Source organism: Notolepis coatsorum (assembly GCF_963971535.1).
Source record: "Notolepis coatsorum genome assembly, chromosome: 7".
Taxonomy (NCBI): domain Eukaryota; kingdom Metazoa; phylum Chordata; class Actinopteri; order Aulopiformes; family Paralepididae; genus Notolepis; species Notolepis coatsorum.
The window spans coordinates 47,697,144-47,720,177 of record NC_140171.1 but is presented as its reverse complement, the minus strand read 5'-3'; the positions used below and the strand labels follow the sequence as shown (position 1 = coordinate 47,720,177).

Sequence of the window (23,034 nt, the reverse complement as noted above, 5' to 3'; positions counted from 1 at the left end):
GATGTGCGGGCACGGGAGCGAAAGTGCCGGCGGCGTCTCGGATGGCCAAGCGATGAGTCGCAGCTGACCAGGGGGCTGTGGCACCTGGGAGGAACTCCCCAGGGACTCTCAGCGGCTGACCCAACACAAGCTCAGCCGAAGATGACTGCAGATCCTCCTTTGGGGCTGAGCGCAGGCCTAGCATGACCCACGGCAAACGGTCGACCCAATTACTGTCCGTAAGAGCCGCCCGGAGAGCAGCCTTCATAGTGCGGTGGAAACGCTCACAGAGACCATTTGCCTGCGGGTTGTATGCCACGGTGCGGTGGAGTTTCACCCCCAAACTCTCCGCCACGGCGCTCCACAACTCTGACGTGAACTGGGGCCCTCTGTCCGAAGTTAGATCCGCAGGGGTACCGAAACGGGCCACCCAGGTGGAGATGAACGCCCGAGCCACGTCCACCGATGTAGTGGATGACAGGGGCACAGCCTCTGGCCACCTGGTGGTCCTGTCCACCATGGTCAGTAGGTGAGTGAACCCGTGGGAGGGGGGCAGCGGGCCCACCAGGTCCACGTTAACGTGATCAAAACGTCTCTCCGGGATGAGAAATGGCCCCAGCTGGGCCTTAGTGTGCCGATGCACCTTGGCGCGCTGGCACGCTACACAAGAGGCAGCCCACCCCTTGAGGTCCTTCCTGAGGCCCGGCCAAACGAACCTAGCCCCCACCAGCTTAACTGATGCCTTCACCCCCGGGTGCGACAAAGCATGTATAGCATTATAAATGCGGCGGCGCCAGCCCGCGGGGACCATCGGGCGAGGTCGGCCTGTGGAGACATTGCAGAGGAGCGTGGCCTTACTGTCCTGGAACACCACATCCTCCAGTCTCAGTCCTGTCGCGGCCATCCTGAATGCCTGGATGTCCATGTCCGTGCACTGGTCAACTGCCATGGCTGCGTAGTCCACACCCAGGTGCACAGTGTTGACCCGCACTCTGGAGAGGCAGTCAGCCACCAGGTTGTCCTTGCCCGCCACATGCTGCAGGTCCGTGGTGAATTCCGAAATGGCGGACAGTTGGCGCTGCTGCCGTGCCGATCATGGTTCCGTGGTCTTAGCCATGGCAAAGGTCAGAGGCTTGTGGTCCACGAAAGCGGTGAACTCCCGGCCCTCCAACAGGAACCTAAAATGACGCGTGGCGAGGAAAAGGGCCAGCAGCTCCCTGTCAAACGTGCTGTATTTCCTCTCGTTGTCCCGCAGTGTCCTGCTGAAAAAGGCCAGAGGCTGCCAGGCGCCGGCCACCCACTGATCACACACCGCCCCCACAGCATAGTCCGAGGCATCGGTCGTGAGGGCTATTGGAACGGCCGGGTATGGGTGTGCCAGCATAGTAGCGTTAGCGAGAGCAGCCTTAGCACTATCAAATGCCTGGACCCTCTCAGGGGACCAGTCCACCTCCTGATTGTCCTTCTTGCCCCTTAGTGCCTCGTACAGGGGGTGCATCAAGAGAGCCGCTCCTGGTATGAATCGGTTATAAAATTTTACCATACCGAGGAACTCCTGTAGGGGCTTGATGGTGCGAGGACGTGGGAAGGCAGTGATCACCTCCACCTTGGTGGGCAGAGGCACAGCTCCCTGTGAAGAGATGTGATGGCCCAGGAAGTCTATGTCTGGCCGGCCGAACTGACACTTGGCTGGGTTCACAATTAGCCCATGTTCATTCAGCCGCTGAAACAGCTGTCGGAGGTGCAAACAATGCTCTTCAGCAGATGTGCTGGCGACCAGGATGTCGTCTAAATACACAAACAAAAATGACAACCCTCGCAGCACAGAGTCAATTAACCGCTGGAAGGTCTGCGCTGCCCCCTTGAGTCTGAAAGGCATCCTTAAAAACTCGAAAAGTCCAAACGGGGTATAACGGCGGTCTTGGGCACGTCTCTGGGATGGACTGGCACCTGGTGGTAGCCCCGCACCAAATCCACCTTGGAGAAAATGGTGGTCCCGGCCAGGTGAACAGAAAAGTCCTGGGTGTGCGGGACAGGGTAGCGGTCATGATTCGTGGCACTATTGAGGCGCCGGAAATCTCCACACAGGCGCCACTTCCCATCAGCTTTCGGAACCATATGCAAAGGCGAGGCCCACGGGCTGTCGGAGCGCCGCACAATGCCGAGTTGCTCCATTGTGTCAAACTCCCCTTTAGCGATGGCCAGTTTAGCGGCATCAAGGCGGCGTGCACGCGCGAAAACTGGCGGACCGGCCGTGGGGATATAATGCTCCACCCCATGTTTTGCGACCATAGCAGAAAACGTGGGCACAGTCAGAGCGGGGAAATCAGCGAGAAGCCGCTGGTACACGTCCCCTGTGGCGAGGATGTTGGCGAGGGCGAGCCGCCCCCCCCCCCCCCCCCCCCAGAGTGCAGGGGTAAGTGGCAAACGACACAGCGCCAATTAAGCGACGGTTCGCCACATCCACCAAAAGTCTATGAGCACATAAAAAATCCGCGCCCAGTATAGGCATCGACACAGAAGCAATTACAAAATCCCAATTAAAAGCATGTCCATTGAAACAAACAGTCACTGACCTGGTGCAGAAAGTGCGAATCGGAGTTCCATTGGCGGCGTCCAGCGGGGGGCCGTGACTGCCACTCAAGCCGTCCGCGCCTGAAGCTGGCAGGATACTCCGCTGGGCTCCCGAATCCACCAGCAAGCGCCTACTGGACAACGTGTCCTCAATGAACAGCAGCCTCGTCGTGTCGCCAGCACTCACAGCTGCTAATGAGCGCCGGCTCTGGCATTTCCCTGGCCGGAAAAAGAGCAAGGCTGCTCACATCGCCTGGCTTTGGCACCATAACGCTGATGAAAAAAACAAAGTTCATTCTCCCTCCGGCGATCCGATACCGCAGCTCCCGTCATCTCCCCCGCCGGCAGCGCAGCGTTAATGGTAACGCTGTAGTGGCGGGTTGCCAGCAATATTCTGTCAGCCTCTTCTGCCATCCCCCGATAATCCTTGGCTCTCACGAGCGGCGAGCTGGCCAAGGCAGTGCGTACTGGAGGTGGAAGCTGACGCAGAAATAACTGTATAAATAAAAATGATGTGTCACTTAAGCCGAGCAATGCCAACATGTTCTCCATGAGCTCGGTTGGTTTACTGTCACCTAAACCGTTCAGTGACAACAGGCGCTCCGCCCGCTCAGTATCTGACAGCTGAAACAGCCGTAACAGCTGTTGTTTGAGAGCGGCGTATTTCCCCATGGCTGGTGGATCTTGCAAAAATCCCATGACGCGACGGGTGGTTTGTGCATCCAATGCAGCGACGACATGATAGTATTTCGTGTCGTCCACTGTGACACCTCGCAGATGGAATTGAGCCTCGACATGTTGGAACCATGGGTCCGGGTCGTGCTGCCAAAAGTCGGGCAGCTTGACAGACACCGCAGCTGCCACCGCAGCGGGCCGAACAGCGTTTTCTTCGTTATTACTCATAATAATAATAATAATCCAACGATCAGGGTCACCAATGTGGGAAGTTGAAGGAAGAGGCGATACAATAATGCGCGTGACAGGTCCTTCAGTGACTTCCTACTTTATTCATTCACAGAATCACCACCGTACACACACCAACCACTCCCCTATATCTCCTCCCCTGTGACGCTTCAACTCTGGCGTGAGAGACTCCCTTAATGTGACACCACAATGTCTTTATTATTCTTACTATCATTTCTGTTGTTATTATTGTTAGTGTTATTGTTGTTAGTGTCTCTATTATTATTAGCGTAAAGCTATTGTATTGTGATGTCTTGTTCTATGTATGTTTTGAAAAAGAGGAAATAAAAACATTTACAATTTCTTTTTTTTTAATAGTTAATACAATTATTCTGTTACAGCTACAACTGAGCTATCATTTATACGTATAGCTACTGTCCATCAATGTCTTCCTTTTTAATGAAATAGGTTCAGGAGAGAGAGATGTAGAGAGGGAGAGAGAGCGAGACACACACACAGATAGACACAGATATTCTCAGCCCCCCTTTCCTCTGAGCATTCCCAGTGATGGCTTACTATGTGCGTGTGTGTATGTGTGTGTGCAAACGGGAACGGGACACACATCTGTGCAATAGCACACACCACCAAAGGCACTGGCTGGCCCACAGTGTGCGTGTATGTGCGCTAACTTCGCTAATGTTATCCGCCTCAGTAACATTAGCTGCCTCGCCGGATTCCTCTTTCTCCTCGTCTCTCTTTTGTGCAAAATTAAAATGAATGGCTGGCTGAATTCTTTGCGTTGTCTGATTTTGAATGTATAACTTGCCTATGGTACCGTGACTTTCTTTTCCAGCACGTACTGTGTTCTCATTTCCTTTCACTCGCATGAAACCAGCCGTGTCACCGCAGGAAACTCTACTGTGATCGGACGTTTATGAGCCTTGTATAATGTGGGACTTGTAGTTTCAGAACTATTAACAGCGGAGCGTTTGTAATCATCACTCGCACACGTAAATTATTTTTCCGGTTCGCACACACATATTATTAGGGGCAAATACGAGGGAAATGCTCGCACTGTAGAGCATATATATAATTATATATATAATTAGTAAACTGTCAGGGGCTTTTCTTGCCCCCCTTAACTGATTTTTGAGGGCATTTGGTAAATTTTCGAGGGCATTTTGCCCCAAGCCCCCGTTAATTTCTAACCCTGCCCCCAGGTCCCTATAGATGTTCCTATACCAAGAACATGCAAATTGGCCTTGTAGAAGTGGAGCAATCTTCCATTTACTTAGGCATGTACCTTTAGGCGAGATTTCTGAAAATAGGGCTACAGCTTCTTAAATTGTTTTTAAATTGTTTTTAACACTGTAAAGTAATTTTTTGTTTTTGTTTTACACTGTAATGTAATTGTATCTATCTTAATTGTTACAGTAGTTTCATTATGCATTGTGTGTACTGACTTTTAATAATTTAGTTTTTGCAATAATAATTGTTTTTGTATGTTTTTTTGTGTGTGGACCCCAGGAAGACTAGCTGGTTGCTATGGCACCAGCTAATGGGGATCCCTAATCAAATCAAATCAAATCCTTAGACTACCTTATATGCCAAGCCTATCGGAGCCTGTCGGATCATCTATTATTAACCAGTGGCTCGCTAAATTTGGAACTCCCACATAGTATAAATGCCATGGTTGTTTTTCATTCTGGAGCCTCTCAGCCCCGTGGAGGGCTGGGCTCCAGGACTGTTCCTCGTTCTCTGTGTGTTCCTGTCAATAAAATCCATCGATTGACTTCACCGTTGTTTCCTGAATCTCTGTCCAGCTGGCTCATACATATCAATCTCAGAACTCAGTTTTTAATATCTATCAAGGTCACTGGTATTATTGTGATATATTGCCAGAAGGTACTCAGCCTCTACTGTCTTTAACTATGAATGAACACATTACTTTTACCATAACTTACCTTTATCTACCTGTAGCAGGGTGGATTATCCCTGCTTCGTGGGAACGGGTGTGCACCGTCACTGGGTAGCGGAACACAGTAGAGCTCCGTCTGACTGCACCCTCGTCTTTGGGCCTGGAGCGTCAAACTGGAGGCCGGCAGTGAGAGTGGATGGGGCCCGGGATTTACCAACCTGGTCTGGTACTCTGGTCTTCCTCGCCTTTCCGGGGCGGTCAGCAGTACTCCCCAACTTGCTCTCACTTCCCCCAATACCTCCGTAACCCTCCCACACCTAGTGACTGATGTAATAGATTCGTTCCTCCCGCAAGCAGTACTCTCCCTTGATGACCACTAGAGACCTTAATGACTGTAAGGGGAAAGGGTTAAATAATAATAATGGACACGCACACACACAATTCCCGTCTTAGTTCGTTTAGTGTTACTTATACTGGGCAGTGACAAGTATTACTGGCAGTGAGTCAAATGGCATATAATATTGTTATTCCTAATTACTAATAATTATAATAACAACATATATATGACACGTATACAATAATACCTTTCTCTAAGGCTTTACATATTACGGCAGCATTAATGTACCCCAGGAAGAAACAAGGTTAACTAGACAGGAACTCAAGAGGCATGACCATACACGTTATCACACTCAAAGGAAATGAAAAGGTGGGCCCACTTTACCTAACAAAAGTCCTAAACTAATGCCGGCATGTAATGTTTATGGGGTACCCCTATGAACTGTAGTTAGCAACATTAGCTTCGCCCGTAGGCCGCGCCACACTGTGTACTGTGCAATAGGATCCTGAGCACCGAAGCGCCAGTGTACTCAACCAAGATGGCGGCCTCGCCGCACCACCACTGTCCGGGTGGTAAGATGGCGTTGAACGCTCTCGTCTCAGGAGCTAGCAAGCTGTGTTAGGCAGAGGGGCAGTAGCGGGCTGGAGGCGCGGGCTGGGTGATGGCGACCTCTGCTGGGCGGGACGAACTCCAGTGCTAGGCTGACGACCGCCGGTGCAGAGCAGATGTAGACCGCCGGCGAAGACAGGCTGCTGGCTGCCGGTGCTGGGTTGACGCGCAATAATAATCTGGGGCTACCTTAACTGAAGCTACTCTGTGGGTCCTAGACAGCCCTCCTGCTATTCGGTTATACTGTTAACGCAACGTGGCTGGCTACACCACCGGTCTCTTCAGCGCCTCGCGCCCGGTAGTCTACTCAAGTCAGACGGAGCCGTTAGCGGCATGCTAATATACCGCACACAGTAACTACTATAACCCGATAACGTTAGATGTTAGTCTCGTTAGCTTAGACGTTAGTCCTTGGGTTCAGTTTCTCTTACTCACACACTATCACGGATACTTCTAGGATAACCCGTCACTAGCAAGTATGTCTCATCACCCGTCGCTCGCTCCGGCGGGGCTCTCTGGCTTCACTTCTTTAACGGGGCTATTCCAAAGCACCTCCCGTTGTAGCTGCAACTGTTCACGGCTACATCCAACGTCGAAGAGGGCTTCCTGTTCCCCTCACCTCCAGGTGATTCCTTCTTCCTCGTTGCTTGCTTCTCTCCACTGCTCCACCTGCCACCGCCGCCCCCTGCTGGTAACACCAACTAGCCCCACAGGAAGAACTGGGTGGATTGAATATGAGTCAGTTTACTGTTTATAATCCATATTCTGGCCGGTGAGAGAAGGAGAAACTCGCGTCGTTGTTCGAGAGAATATCAATGGAAACTAGTTAATATGTCTTTGTGCACAAAGGGGAGATAAAAGGCAAGTCAGCACTTCTGAATAATAGTCACATATTCAGGGTGCTACATACCTTTAGAATTCATAAAGGTTTAACGTTTTTTTTGCTTCAACCAGAACAATACTATCCTCATTATCTTCGGGTTACATCAAAGTCACCTCTCAGGCTCTTTGATAGAGGGGTCTACACGTTACAGACCAGCATGCATATAGTGTGGTGCTTGAACAAGCTCACAATGGCCATGTGGAGGCGTATAGGAGGTGAAATAGGTATATATAAGGATTATGAAGGGAGGAGAAGGATGGATAGAACAGGGTAATGATGACGAAGAGATGTGGAGGCGCTGGAAGTGGAACGTTGCTGTTGACTCACAAGTCAGTGTGGTAATTGTTTTACAGTAGGAGTGGAGGAAGAGAACAGAACAGCCTACAGCCAAACACACACACACACTCACACACACACACACACGCCTACCTACTCAATACACACATGCACACACCTGAGAAGGTCCCTCTCTCTCTTTCTCTCTCTGCTCCTTTCCCCTCAGTCACTCTACCACCCAGGCTCTGCTCTGGCCATTGTGAGCCTACTGTTGTTGAATCACTGAAGAGAAACTGTTTTAGTTTGAGTGACAACAATCAACAATGTGTCACTTGTTCTTTCCTATGACCACAGGGCAGGCACAGCCACAGGCCGTGTCTATTGCACAGACAGACAGAGGCCGGGCCTGATATGCAAAAGTCGCCTGAGTGGGCGGTGGCCTAAAAGAGAGTATCGAAGCCCCGCCCACTGAAGGCAGTTGCTAGGCGACCACACAGAGAAAGGGGAGGAGGGGAGGGGCCATGAATTCAACAACTGTTGCCTGATCTGAGCTCTCACTGTGTGAATGCGAGTCAACGGGCAAACGAGCGAGCGAGAGATAGAGTGCGAGTGTGTGCGCGTGTGTGTGTGAGTGTGCATCAGTGGCGGCCGCTGCCGCTGGTGCCTTGTGGGTCGCAGTTCACGTTAATAGGTCGAGTTGAAAATGTAATGCTCTGAGATGCTCAATGAGCAATCTCTCTCTGTCTCTCGGATCAATCAAATCAAATAATTAACACATGTATGTTGTCATTTTAAACAACTCACCATTCATTCATTATGCATCAGCAGCAGCTAAATAAATGTTATAGTTCACAACACAGCAGCGCGTTTTGAATCGCCAGCCTATTATCGTCTCAGCAAGCACAGTCAATACTTTTTTCCGTAGCCGCATTTCGCGGAGACAGCTGTAGTGTGTATAGCGAGAGAGAGAGAGAGAGCGAGAGAGAGAGAGAGTTACGTATCATGTATTAAACTAGAGTTAAGATCGCTAATCTACCTTGTTGTTGGCTTGTTGATAAAGTATATCCACTCTATGGCATTGTCCATCCAGCCTGTGTTGATGTCCATCCATTGTGCGCATCCATATAGCTTGTTGTTGAGTGAAGAGCTGTGTCTTTGTCCATTTCCGCCTCGAACAGCCTGCAAACTACCTGGCGTTCTATCGCCATGCTCTAAGACAAACTCTAACCATAACCAACTTTGAAAGAGTGCCTAAGCTTAACAGTCTAAAGAACTTGCAGTCACGGTACGCTCGTCTAAGACAAACAGCTGCCTGCATCATTCTCACAACAACACTATCTCCACCGATCACCAACCTAGGAATAATAACCTAGAAATTGGATTCGGCCAATGATTTGTCCGTCTTTCAAACGGTGTTGATTTGATGGATTTAACAGAATTATCCAATTCCATGGTGGTAGCTTTAGCTAACTATAAATCGAAATGAAAATACTCAGTCCTTGAATAAACCTGGCGCATTCTCTCTCTAAGCAAGAACCCGAGAAATGCGGCTATGGAAAAAAACTGGCATCGCGTCGGCCAATCAGAGCGTCTCCACGAAAATGCGGCTATGGAAATTCTTCACGGAAGTTCACGCTGCTGGGCTAGACCGCTTCAAATTGCGCTCGGATTCCAACATAATAGTCATATTTCAACGCACAACGCCGTATGCACTGATTGGCTGTGACGGAGACAGCGATCAAACTGTGACGCGCACTCAGAGCGCGATCGCTTCTAGCCCTCGGGCGAGAAATACGAAAAAATAAAAAAAACGTCACTTCCTGCTCAAGAAAACGATGTTTTTTTAATTTAGATAATAACGTTATATTGTGCATTGGAAATACAAACATACTTAAAATGAGTAAATAGTATTCATTTTAAACATGTTTATATTATTTATAGGGCTATAAAACACAAAAACGAAAAAGTTTTATTGTCTTCTTCTCTGATTTAACAGCAGCTGGCCAGCAGGTGGGTCGGCGCCCTTGCGCCCACTAGTGGCGAGCCGCCACTGGTGTGCATGTGTGTGTGTGAGAGAGCCGCCGAGTCCGTGCCTGTGTATGTGTGTGAGTGAGTGTGTGAGCAAAGCGGTTGCAGTCTCTCTCAGTGTAGGATTGGAAAGCCCAGACAGCCGCTGCTGCAGTTTTTTTTAGGCTGAAACAAACCAAGCCGCTCTTTTCTTCTTGTTGGACCACGGCGGTTTCTATAGGACTTACCCTTTGGACTTACCCTCCCTGGGCCCTGACACCTCCTCTCCTGCCTTTTCCAGAGAACACACGTCTACCTGCGCGCGGCGTGGTGCGGGAGAGCAGCTGATTTAGTCCCGGTGGAGGACAGGGGGTGCGAGTGGATGACTTCAGTGGATGAGGGTTTGGCCGGTGGTGGAGAGTGGGGGCAGGGGGAACATGGACCCCCCACACTAACAAACAGGGTAAGAGCACACTGAGAGTGTGGATAGGTTGGAAGAGAGAGAGAGTGAGATAGATGATTGGAGGGTAGAAGTAGGACAGTTCAGCAGCAGAGAAAAGTGCATTGTCCCCCATTGTGTGTGTTTGTAGCCGTGTTTGACCCTGCCTCTCTCCGAAAGTCTCTGTCTTTTTCAGCTGTTAGTGTCTCTGTCACTACTACCGTGGTCCTTTCTCTCTCACAGACACACTCTGTAATGAATTTCCTCAGCCCTTTCTCTCTTCCATCTCTTCTGAGCACATACTCTCTATGCCTCTCTCTCTCTGTGTGTGTGTGTGTGTGTGTGTGTGTGGCTGGGGTCCCGTCTCGGTTCAAGCCCTCTCTGATGGTAATGGGATTAATTGAGAACTGGCTGGATGGAGCGTGAGAGACAGAGACTGTAATAATAATAATAAACTTTATTTGTATAGCACCTTTCATACAGAAACTGCAGTTCAAAGTATTTTTTTCACAACAGAAAAAGACAGGCATAGAATGAGCACAAAGTGCAGACAAATCACAGTTTTTCACATAGGATCTAACATCCTAACAGGCCACCTTGTTTATGGTTTGATTCAGTTTTAAATAGACAATAATACAAAGAGTAAGATGAAATAGACAGTAAAATAGTGCAATAGTGCAGTGCAATAAAATAGTAGAATAGAATAGATTAAAAAAAATTTAATAAATTTTTTGTACTTCTGGATTACTGCTCAACAGTTCAAAGTCGTCTTTACTTTCTCTGTTTGGTATCCTGTTTTATACCCACTTTGACCCTTCGAACCTCCCACTCAGCGCAAACCTCCCTCTCGGGCGCAGTTCCCTCTCTCAGGGTGCAGTTCTAGGCCTGGGTCCTACACAGTTTTAAAGCCTGACAGTCTCTTGTTTGATACCCACACAGTTTAATACCTGACCGTTTTTAACCTGTAATAAAAAGTAATAGACAGTAAAATAATACAGTGCAATAAAATAGTAGAATAGAATAGATAGTAAAATGATGCAATAGAATGGACAGAGTAAAAATGTATGGAGGGATACATAGAGAGAGGGGTAGACAAGAGACTGATAGAGAGAAATAGAGGGCTTGAGAAAGAGAGGTTTACATTGTGAAAGGGTTGAGGTGGACAGTATCCCTCCTCACTGTATTTGCCCCAAACAGAGCTCGACAGAGCTCCAGTCAAATAAAAATACACTTAACATGCTTCAAATAAAAAATAAAAACTCATTTGGCTTTTGGTTCAGTGAGATGAGAGATGTTTATACCACTAACAGCCTTGTTGTGGGTAAACAGAACCCCCTGTTCAATGGAAATGTCACAGAATGACACTTAGAAGGTGGGAAGTACATCAGTCAATAACGGAACATATTGGGAAAATTATACAAATTGCTGGTGGTTTCAGTCTGTTTATAACATGAAGGCAGGAAGTCTGTTCTTCTGCCCCATAATCGACATCTATGATTAAACGGCAAAAAAAACGTACCAACATTTAGAGATATCCTCAACCTGTTGTCTATAGAACATGGAAAGGTGAGAGGTTCAGTAAGTTTCACATGTATTGTGTGATCTAAACAACATGTGATGCCCGAACCCCCGGCTTTTTTATTCTGACGACTCCTGGACCGTGACCAGACCTTATTACATAATGAGCTTTACTGTTAGTCCTCTCCAACTGAGCACATAATAATACACGATTTATATATACGGGTCCAAACCATCCCCCATCATTTCCTCACGAAGATCATCTGCATTCGTCGGCCTGCGACGGAACCAAAAAATTACTTTTTAGTGCTTTTAACAGAAACATCCTAACATAATCCCTAAAGCGACGTGTTGAGATTCGACCAAGAGTCTTTCAGATTGTCGTTACACCCAGCTGAGCCCTGCTTGAATAGGATAATCCACAACAGTCAAGTGGGCCACTCTCTCAAACTTCCCAACAGGTTGATACTGAGAGAAATAGAGAGTGATGTATAAATAGGCTTACCTGAAGCTGACCGTGCACACCTCAGTATTGTTCATAACAGTCCCAATTGAGCCTGTCTATCTAGAATATTTGTGTTATAAGTTATGCATGTTTGCGTGTGTATGTTTGTCTCCCCATTCCATGTCCTCCAGATAGCATAGAGAGCTGTTCTCACAGCAAAACATATATCTTAGAAAAAAAATAAAAGCTACCCTTTCAGGTACTAGAATGATCTCCCATATATTCCTAAAGTGACTGTGTTTTGAACGGGTGTCGTCAGTCTTGGCGTCACAGAATCATCTCAAAACACGGGAGTACCATTTTAAGCATTCCATTCAAGTAAGACAATGCGAAACGCCATACGTGGAGCTATGGGGATTGCGTACAACAGCGGCTATAGACAGCTGGAGAGAGGCATGGGGCTGGACCACCTGCGGAGTGGCTGCCACTAATGACATGCCGAGATGCCTCCATTCAGCGCAGAGCAGCGAAGACAACAGTCACTTTAAAGACAAAAAGACAATGGATTCTTGTTCAGCAAAGAAAGGGAGATGCTAGACTTGAACATGGACAACAGCTCACAGGCTGAATGTACAGAGAACCGAGCGGCCACGTTGGACAGGACAACATCGCTTAGTTATGTGACATAAAAGGGTTATTTAGGGTTCTGTGTGCAGCCACATTGCCGAAAAACCTCTTTTTCCATTCTACCTTATTAGATAGGGGGAATGTCTTTTGAGTGAGCTAGTGTAAACTCTACTTCTCTAGGACGTGAGTCATATTCTTATTCTGATGGTCAACTTTGTCTTGACTCCACTTTGCCAATGATGACTTCCTTGTTTTCTAGCAAAACGTAAACCTGGAGGCTGCTCTGTCTGAACATGACATGTTGTTGCAGCTCAACACTTGTTGCTGAGTCAGAACAGGTGGTCAAATATCTACAGGCAAAATGGATGGACTGACGCACACACACAAACACACATACACTATGTTCCCGTGGCCTATGCGTTTATCTTTCCAGATTACGACATCCATAATATAGTATTATAGTCTCTAAAGAAGAAGTTGTCTCAGACCAGACACCCTGTGTATCCATATTTTGATCTAGACGACCCACCTCTCTTAGTCCATTGCTCCATTGGTTTAGTTTTAGTCGACTAAAACTAGTTTGTCAATTTGTTGGTTTTCTATGCTTTTATGCTTAACAAGAACATGCTATGCAATATGCATATTATATCTGGGAAGATTTAATGAGGTCCTTCATTAAAAAAATATATTACAAACACACACACACACACATGCACAGCTCTATTGACAAATTGTCCTTGGGTCCTGTTTCCCTGTGTATGCAGCTTTGCCACAATTAATTATGCTCCATTGATCTCCATTGGTGTGTCTTTGTGAGTTAATACTCACTCACAAGCAACCCCACACACACACACACACACACACAGTTTATTCCAGCCCTTGGGGTTTCCTATTTTTGCTTCCACTCCATATAGTGTTTCATTGAGAATCCCTCTACCATGTCTCTAGTGTATCTCTCTGGCCCAGTCTCTCTCCCTACATTGTCCTCTGTCCAGAACAGCATTCCTGGTAACCCAAGCAGCTACCTGCTCCCCAAAGGACTTGGGTGAAAAAGAAAACCGTGTGTGTATGTGTGGGTATCTGTGTGCCACATGCAAGCATGTTTTTATGTGTGTATGTGTGTCACCTCAGCTGAAAGGCCCTCTGTTGATCTTGAGGGAGTTTTTTCCTTCAAGGTGAATGGACAGGAACAGGGTGAGGTCTCATTTATATAAATTTACAACACTGTGTGGACTTTCAGGATTTTCTGTGTGTCAGTGGGAAGGGTGTGTGTGTGTGTGTGTGTGCCTCTCAGTTGCCGAAACCTGAGGTACTAAAGTACAGCTTACTACCCAGAATGCTGCTGGATTATGAGTCATTAGTGTCATTGGTTCTTGCACACACCGCACGCACGAACACATACGTGGGAAGAAAGTACTGTATCTGTCTGAATCACATGCACTCTTGCACACGCACACACACGCATACACATTTGAACAGTATGGAAACAATCAGACAGCACAGTGGGAGAATGAAAATGAACAAGAATAGACCAGTGGTTTTCAGCAATTTTGTCTCACGAGTCACGACCCTTTAACGACAGTGGCTCAGGAGGTAGAGTGGTCGTCTGTCTGATAATCAGAAGGTTCCCGGTTTGTTTCTGTGTCTTCCCGGGCAGCGTGGCGAAGTGTCCTTGATCAGGACACTTAACCCTGGCCTAACTGCTCCCGATGAGCAGGTTGGCACCTTGCATGGTTGCCTCCACCATCGGTGTGTGAGTGAATGGGTGAATGTGAAGCATAAGTTGTAAAGCGCTTTGGATAAAAGCACTATATAAATGCAGTCCATTTACCATGATAACAATGTATGGATGCAAACTCAAGAAATGTGTCTGCTAATGGATTAGTTGATTTGACAAATTTGTGGAATGTGCGTTTCCCACATGCAAGTATGCAAAAGCAGCACCTCTTTAAGTCTCGTACTGATCAGAGACTTTATTTTATTTATTTATTTTAAATAACTGATTCAACTAATAAAGTCTTGGTCGACTAAGAAACTAAGAACTGACAAAGTTTGTCAGAGGGAAGCAACAGTTGTGATTGGAGGATCAAGAAAAGAGGGCGGGCTTGAGATAGGTCTGTGAATGGTCTTTAACCTCTTATCCATCGGGCAAGCAGCGGGCTAGTTTTGCATAAAACGCCTGTCGATTGCAAGTCATTTGCAATTATTTCTTGAACCACTTATAGCACATGCATGCGTCTGGTCTCTTTTGAAAGGAAACATTCTGAGCTTTCTTCCACAATAGAAAGAATCATTCTGGGTCTTAATGTAATAGAGTTACAGAGGTTTGAACACACTGAAATAAAAGTTTTGTTTACTTGCAAACAGATGCCTGCAAAAGAGTTCCAGCTGAGAGGTTGGAGCTGGAAAACACAACGGTTCCATAGCCTGAAGTCTTATTTAGTACAGGTCCAAAGTTGCTAACAATCCCACGGAAAAGGTTTTTCTCATGTCTGTAGCGGTTATAATTCGGTACGCTTATCCAAAATGGCTGTCGGGTCGACGCGCGAGTAATTCTCCTTTCTTGGTCTTCTTCTCTCCCTTTATATCATCCCTCATGTAAGGTGCCAGAATTTCATTGGCTACAAAATGGTCAATAATTTTCACCGTCTGAGGTGACTGGTCCGTTCAAGGCCAGGCGAAACCAGACGTGGTCACTTGTCCGAAACTGATGCTTGTTGGTTGTTTGGTCTTGTAACCTGAGATTGGAAGCACATAATAGGTCAAGTATGGTGTCAATCAATCGGCTGCCATTTTAGCTTTCCAACAATCTGTTGGTTGTACGGAAATAACACAGCCTGAAGCCGACAGACCAGGGGAAAGTGCTGCGACGTGCGTCCAATAAGAGAGCAGCCATGTGGAATAGACTACTAGACCCAGAGAAACAGACAGATATACTGGTACAAATCTGGCTGTACACTGTAGAGGTCAGATGAACATTATTGTTGATGGAGCACTTGAGAACTTGAAGGCTGAGGTGACGAGAGAGAGGAGCAGCCCAGAGGAGCAGAGGACTCTCTCTCTGTCTCTCTCTCAGAGGGGCAGAGGACTCTCTTTCTCCCCGTCTCTCATTTTCCCTCCTTCTCCTTCTTCGTCGTCATCTTCTTATCTGTCTCTTTCCCGCCCCTCTCCTTTTCTGGTGACACACTAAATCGAATCCATTTGAACCGGAATACTACGTATCATCTGATGATGACCGGATGGGCGGGGGGTCATTTATAATTCCGTGGGCAGCGTTAGATGATTCATCCAGTGTGGGTCATATGATCATCATAGCAGTTTATATGGAACACGTTAGAATATAACGCTGCAACTCACCGTGGCTTCGTCGCGCCGCTGGCAGATGAGCGTGGAACAGAATTTTTTCTATTATGGGATGGAGAAATGCCCGATCCATTTCCAGGTTGTATAATAGTATATACGTCCAAATCATGTTGTTTTTTCGAGTTATTTGCACCGATCGATATTCACTGTGTCAAGACGGAGTCTCTCTAACGATAGCGAGTGCCCGGACGACATATGGATGAGCACTTCCGGTCTGACGAGTCGCTTCCTGTTGGCGATCTGCCGATCGGCCACCAGATGGCGCTCTTGAACCGCTAGAGAGTTGAGTGGAGCTTTGCAGTACATCTCAGGTCCCCGGAGGAGAAATATGATTTCGATCACAGATTTTTGAAATATTGATATGGCTAGGAATGACGTCTAAACACGTCATCTGCGATTAAAGTGTTAATTGAAAATAGCATATGAGAGTATTATATAGTAATAATAACACATGGCGATATACTAAAAAGCTACTTCTAATTTTTGGCTGGTAAAAAATCTGCCTGGCTGGTAGTTTTTCAAATTTACCAGCCAAATGGCTGGTAAGTCAAAAAGTAAATTTTGTTCCCTGGTTAGGGGGAGGGCAAGTCGAGGGTGGTAATCTGGCGTTGTGGACAGCGACGCCTACAGGTCAGGTCTGGGCGCCTGCTCAGCGAAAGGCAGGAATTGGTGGGGGCAGCGTGACCTCCCACGCGTTACACTTCACCAATGAGAGCCCTCGCTGCCAGGTGAGAAGAGAGCCACTGGCTGTCTCCACATGTGTCGGAGGAAGCATGTGGTGGACTTCAGGGTTCCCTTGTACCGACCAGTAGGAGGAACATGCGCACAACAACCAGGTAGGGGAGGGGGGGAAATTGGCACAACGACTAAATTGGGACAGGGAGAAAAAAACAGAGAAAAATCGGAGAAAGATAGGATTAAAAACAAAAGTTTAAAGAAGTGGGATCAGAATTTAAGCTTATTTTGGAATGTTTGGAATGGACAGTTCGGGCGTTCCAATGCCGAGAATGGACTGAGACTCCTCCAACCTACCCGATGCATGGAGAAAGTTTCGCCGTGGAGTTAATGTTTTCGGAACCTTTGTCTGCAAAAACAGAGGAGGCGAAATGCAGCTACCTACTCCTGTGGATCGGAGAGAAGGGCAGAGAGAGACGTCTACAATACGTGGACTCTGTCGGTAGACGAAAGGAAGGTACTGAAGACGTACTATGAAGGTTTTGAAGCCTAGTATGTTATACCCAAAGCTAACCCCATTTTTGCACGTTATAAGTTCCACGAAAGGATGCAAGGCGACAGTGAGAACTTTGATCAGTTTGTAACTGAGCTTAAGCTGCTAGTGAAGGACTGTACTTACGACAAAAGTGACAAAATGGTCGTGTTTGCCACTAACTCAGCAAGAGTGAGGCAGAAGCTACTCTGCTACGGTCCAGACTTAACGCTGGAGAAGACGATTGACATCCAAGATCACATGACGTTTCACAGCAGCAACTAAAAACAATGGAGTGTGCGACTGTGAGTGGAGATAATCTCAGTCTGTCCACGCAGTTAGCAGAAGGAGACCATTCAAACTAGGGGTGGGACGATACATAGATCCAGATCGATATATCGATCGATTATCAATAATCAAATAGGATCGATGCAACGTAAAAAGATCGATTCATATTGCGATACTCTTATTTTGAAAATCCGGCAACGTCATATCCGCCCCGCACCCAGTGTTGTGAAACTCCGTGTAGCTCTGTTCAGCAGAGCAGCGCTAGGGAGCCTCTATTTTGTGACCCGATATAAGTCTGTGCAGTTTTCCCCCGTAACGGGTCAAATGTATCTAACATGCTTTGCATCGTCGCCATTATTTTATGCCCACGTCGCGTGGCCAGTAGGGATGGGTACCGAATTCGGTACTTTTGAGGCACCGAACCGAAACATGTCGGTACTACCGAGTATCGAATCAAGTGAGAAACCGAAAAAAAAAATAAAATATATATATATATATATTTGTTCTTTTTTTACCCCCTTTTTTAAAACTTTTTTTTTCATGTCAACGTTCACACGCACAATATATGCTTACCTAGGATTTGACTTGATTCAACAACAAAGCAGTCGGAGCAATGACAAGCCGAAAACTGTCGAAATTGTAGTTATTTGAAGTTTGGATTTTTTTTTACGACTGAGGTAAATTAAATTTCTTGAGACTAAAGTACCGAAAAAAGGTACCGTTGGGTACCGGTATCGATTCACAGGTACCGGTATCGGTTCAAATGTGAAAGGTACCCATCCCTAGTGGCCAGACCTAAATTAACGTTACATTAGCTGCTTATGCTAACTAAGCTAAGAGAGAGAGAAACGGAGAGAGGAGAGGGGAAGGAGGAGGAGGGGCGGGGGCATTCTGTCTGTGTGTGTGTGGGGACTGGGGGAGGGGCATTCTGTGTGTGTGTGTGTGTGTGCGCGCGCGTGTGCATTTGAAAATACCAGATGAAGTCAGGAGTATTATTATATTGATATTATTTACTGAGGATGGACAGATAATGTTGATATGATCATCATGCAACATAAAACAATTGTAGGAACGGTTTGGGAGAGGAAGGGGTTTTAGCTTGCGTGTTGTGAGTTCCAAAACATTTTACTTAAAGCTCAATATATAAAAACGTGGCACTTTACAGTGAACAGGAGGTCTATTTGTATTAAAAACAATAGATTGTTTTTCATTTAAATGTCTGGAAGAGCTTAGAGCCATATGAAATCCGCGTTCACGGAATCGCGGACGGAATCGCGGAATTAACCAATAAAAATGGAATCAACTGCAAAACGTGGAATATTGCAGAATTTGGCCTAATCTGGACTGAAATTTCGTTTTTGGGTGGAACGTTTGGTGCACACGCGACCGGGGAGGCGGGGACTCTACAGCGTGTTACACACAACACAGCCGCGGTGCTCAAGCGTCTCGCTGCTTCGGTGTTAATATCGTCAAGAAGCTAAACAATTCCACAATAAGCCCTCAATTCAGAGCAGAACAGTATCCTAATGACTTTTATGCCTCCGGTGATAAGGTGTTTTGCTAATTCTGTCAACGTTCCGTGGACTGGACCCGCAAAAACACTTGCGACACTATTGTGATTAAATAGCTATAACGTTAGGACGTTTAGCTTCTAGCTAAATCTAGTGCACCCATCAATTTGTTTAATGCAAACGATTGTCATTATACACTGCCCTTTATAAACTAAATACACTTAAACAGCTATGTAACGTTATAGGACTATCTATGGAAATGATAGCTTCTAGAAGTTCTAGCTAAATCTGGTGCACCCATTTGTTTAATGCAAACGATTGTCATTATACACTGCCCTTTATAATCTAAATAAACTTAAATAGCTATGAAACGTTACAGTACATAGGACTATAGATGGAAATGATAGCTTCTTGCTAAATCTAGTGCACCCATCCATTTGTTTAATGCAAACCATTGCCATTATACACTGTCCTTTATAAACGAAATAAACTAAACTAAAGGTGCCTAAATTATGCATTACTATATTTCATCACAATATAATAGATATAGCTAGGTTACTGACATTGTCATTGTGATAATGTCAGTAGTAGCTAGCTGTATCTATTGTTTACACTTGAAATATGTATTTTTATTTTGTCACAATATTAATTGAAAAATATTGTGTAAAATTGAACTGTATTTCTGAGTTGCAGCACTTAAAAACATTAAATGGACTGTTATATCTTATTCAATTGTGGACATTTATTCATTCCCACTTATTAGACACTATTTCTGATGGTAAAATGAGCATAAAAGGCAAAATACAGAATTCTGAAATATTAAAACGGAAAAAATGGAATTTGGGAAAAAATAAAATGGAATTTGGAAAATAATAAAACGGATTTCATATGGCTCTAGAAGAGCTCAAAAATAAAAACGTCAATTGATATTTCCGTAGCCTTTTTTTAGTTGATCTAAATGTGACTGATTGTGTTAAATGGCCACATAATATCGTCTCATATCGATCGCAGGCACCTGAATCTAATAGAATCGTATCGTGGCAGACTGTGATATCGGCAAATATCGTATCGTTGGCCAAAGAATCGATATCGTATCGTATCGTGATGAAACTGGTGATTCCCACCCCTAATTCAAACCGAACCAAGCACGTTATGGTCGCAAAACAGTAAGCAAGGCTGACATCATGCAGGAGGACTGTGGAGCATGCGGGAGAGAGCACAGCCGTGCTGAGGAATGTCCAGCGAAGGGACGTCAATGTAACAACTGCAACAAATTCAACCACTTTGCCAGGATGTGCAGGTCAGCACCACAGCGACATCAGATCAAGCCACAGGCAAAGAAGATGCTGCTATATCTGACACTGGTGAGCAGCAACGTGATGATGATGAACTGTACATTGACATTATAACAAAACAGCATGCAAGCACAGACAAAGAACAAGAATTACAAATTGGAAAACAGAGGCACAAGCTCAAATTCAAAATTGACACAGGTGCTGCCCAGGCTAATGAGAGCATGTCTAGACCTGAATTTGGTCAAAATAATCCATACGGTCAATGCACAGCCCAAACCACACACAACATCATGGATGAATAATATGCAGATCGTGTATGAAGGCATTGGACTGTTTCCCGGTGAGTGTACCATTCACCTCAAACCTGACGCAACACCAGTGGTGTGCCCACCTCGCTGCATACCATACGCCCTACGCAGTCGGCTCAAAGATGAGCTGGATGAAATGGAGAAAATGGACATAATCCAGAAGGTCACTGAGCCAACAGACTGGGTCAATGCACTGGTGGTTGTAGAAAAGCCCAAAACAGGAAAGCATAGGATTTGTCTAGATCCCTGACCCCTGAACAAAGCCATCCAGAGACCCTACTACCCGCTCCCTATTCTAGATGACATTACCCCAAAATTAGCGGGTGCACAGTATTTCAGTGTGCTAGACGCCAGGTCTGGGTACTGGACCACGTTCAACACCATCTATGGCAGATTATAGGTTCAATAGACTCCCATTCGGAATCATATCTGCACAAGATGAGTTTCAGAGACGAGTGGATGAGGCCTACGAGGGGCTCCCGGGCGTCGCCGCCATTGTCGATGACATCATTGTGTATGGCCGCACGAAAGAGGAGCATGATGCCAACCTGCGTGCCATGCTAGAGAGAACCAGACAGAGAGGAATAAAGTGAGACTGTCTGCAAAGTTGATACGTTTTTGTGCTTTGATTTTCAGCTATGCGTCATGCTTCTCCTTTAAAAGAAGGGGGATGTGGTATCCTGGAATAATGGTTTCACCCATATGTTGGTTTAGCCCAGATTCTGTGGCTGAGACCCTGATCCACTCATTTATCACCTCCCGGTTGGACTACTGTAACGGAGTCCTGTTCGGGGTACCCAGCAAAGCCCTGGACAGGCTCCAGTATGTTCAGAACTCAGCTGCCAGGGTTCTCACTCAGACCAAGCCCTGGCAGCACATCACCCCCACCCTCATCCACCTCCACTGGCTCCCAGTCAAGTTCCGCATCACTTTCAAACTCCTGCTCCTCACCTACAAGTCCCTCCATGCCCTCGCCCCCCAATACCCGTCTGATCTCCTCCACCAGCACACTCCATCCCAGAACCTACGATTCTCTGATCTAGGTCTCCTCTCCATCCCTCGCACCAGGTTACGGACTTTCGGGGACAGAGCCTTCAGCGTGGCGTCCCCTACCCTCTGGAACTCTCTCCCCCCCAAAATTCGCAACGCCCCAACCCTGGACACCTTCAAAACTGCTCTTAAAACACACCTCTTCACCAAGGCTTTTCCCCATCAGTTAGTTTAGATTAGATTAGGTCCATTATCCCTTACCTGCCCTCATGCCCCTCCCCCCCCCCCCTACTTCCCTAGCCCTATTTTTTGTCCCGATTGTGAAGCGACCTTGGGTTCTATGAAAGGCGCTATAGAAATTTGATCTATTATTATTATTATTATTATTATTATTAATGACGTCAGATACGGTGCCCGCCAGTTGGATGTATGCAAGTTAACCCAAAGTGTGGAAGTAAAGAACCTTCAGCTATATTGTCATCGTGTGGACATTCAATTCTTTCTGCTAGACACTAAGAGTGACAGCCAGAACAGAAACATTACACTAGCTACTTCGCCATATAGTCCATTCTCAGTGTATACATGTGCACTGGAGGGTGGAGGCTTCAAGTAGCCTACATGCCCTTTTCATGTTTATATGTTACTACTTTTTAAAAACGGAGCTCACTTTTGCTGGTTGGTTGTCCCCAAAACTAAGATGGCGGCGGTCTCGTGACGTCAGAGTGTCTTGTGTGTGTTAGAAAGAGAGTAGTTGAGCCTTGTGTGATCTAATCTCCTCCATACTCATGTGTATAAAGTGATGCCGGCCTCCTCAGTCTCTCTGATCAGGTTAGTACAGTAACTAGGCTGCACTAGTCTCTCTGATCATGTTAGTACAGTAACTAGGCTGCACTAGTCTCTTTGATCATGTTAGTACAGTAACTAGGCTGCACTAGTCTCTCTGATCATGTTAGTACAGTAACTAGGCTGCACTAGTCTCTCTGATCATGTTAGTACAGTAACTAGGCTGCACTAGTCTCTCTGATCATGTTAGTACAGTAACTAGGCTGCACTAGTCTCTCTGATCATGTTAGTACAGTCACTAGGCTGCACTAGTCACTCTGATCATGTTAGTACAGTAACTAGGCTGCACTAGTCTCTCTGATCATGTTAGTACAGTAACTAGGCTGCACTAGTCTCTCTGATCATGTTAGTACAGTAACTAGGCTGCACTCGTCTCTGATCATGTTAGTACAGTAACTAGGCTGCACTAGTCTCTCTGATCATGTTAGTACAGTAACTAGGCTGCACTAGTCTCTCTGATCATGTTAGTACAGTAACTAGGCTGCACTAGTCTCTCTGATCATGTTAGTACAGTAACTAGGCTGCACTAGTCTCTCTGATCATGTTAGTACAGTAACTAGGCTGCACTAGTCTCTCTGATCATGTTAGTACAGTAACTAGGCTGCACTAGTCTCTCTGATCATGTTAGTACAGTAACTAGGCTGCACTAGTCTCCCTGATCATGTTAGTACAGTAACTAGGCTGCACTAGTCTCTCTGATCATGTTAGTACAGT

At 46.3% G+C, this 23,034-nt stretch overlaps 1 protein-coding gene across 4 annotated transcripts in view; it reads left to right on the top strand.

Moving 5' to 3' along the window:
* Positions 1-9,538: 9,538 nt before the first annotated feature.
* The window catches only part of rab11fip4b (RAB11 family interacting protein 4 (class II) b), a 167,671-nt gene continuing 154,175 nt past the window's right edge, over positions 9,539-23,034 (top strand). For all 4 annotated transcript variants that reach the window (XM_084318655.1, XM_084318654.1, XM_084318653.1 and 1 more), the window contains exon 1: positions 9,539-9,949. In XM_084318655.1, coding sequence (XP_084174781.1) covers positions 9,869-9,949 — 81 coding nt within the window. In that variant the 5' untranslated portion in view covers positions 9,539-9,868. The remainder of the gene's footprint in view (positions 9,950-23,034) is intronic.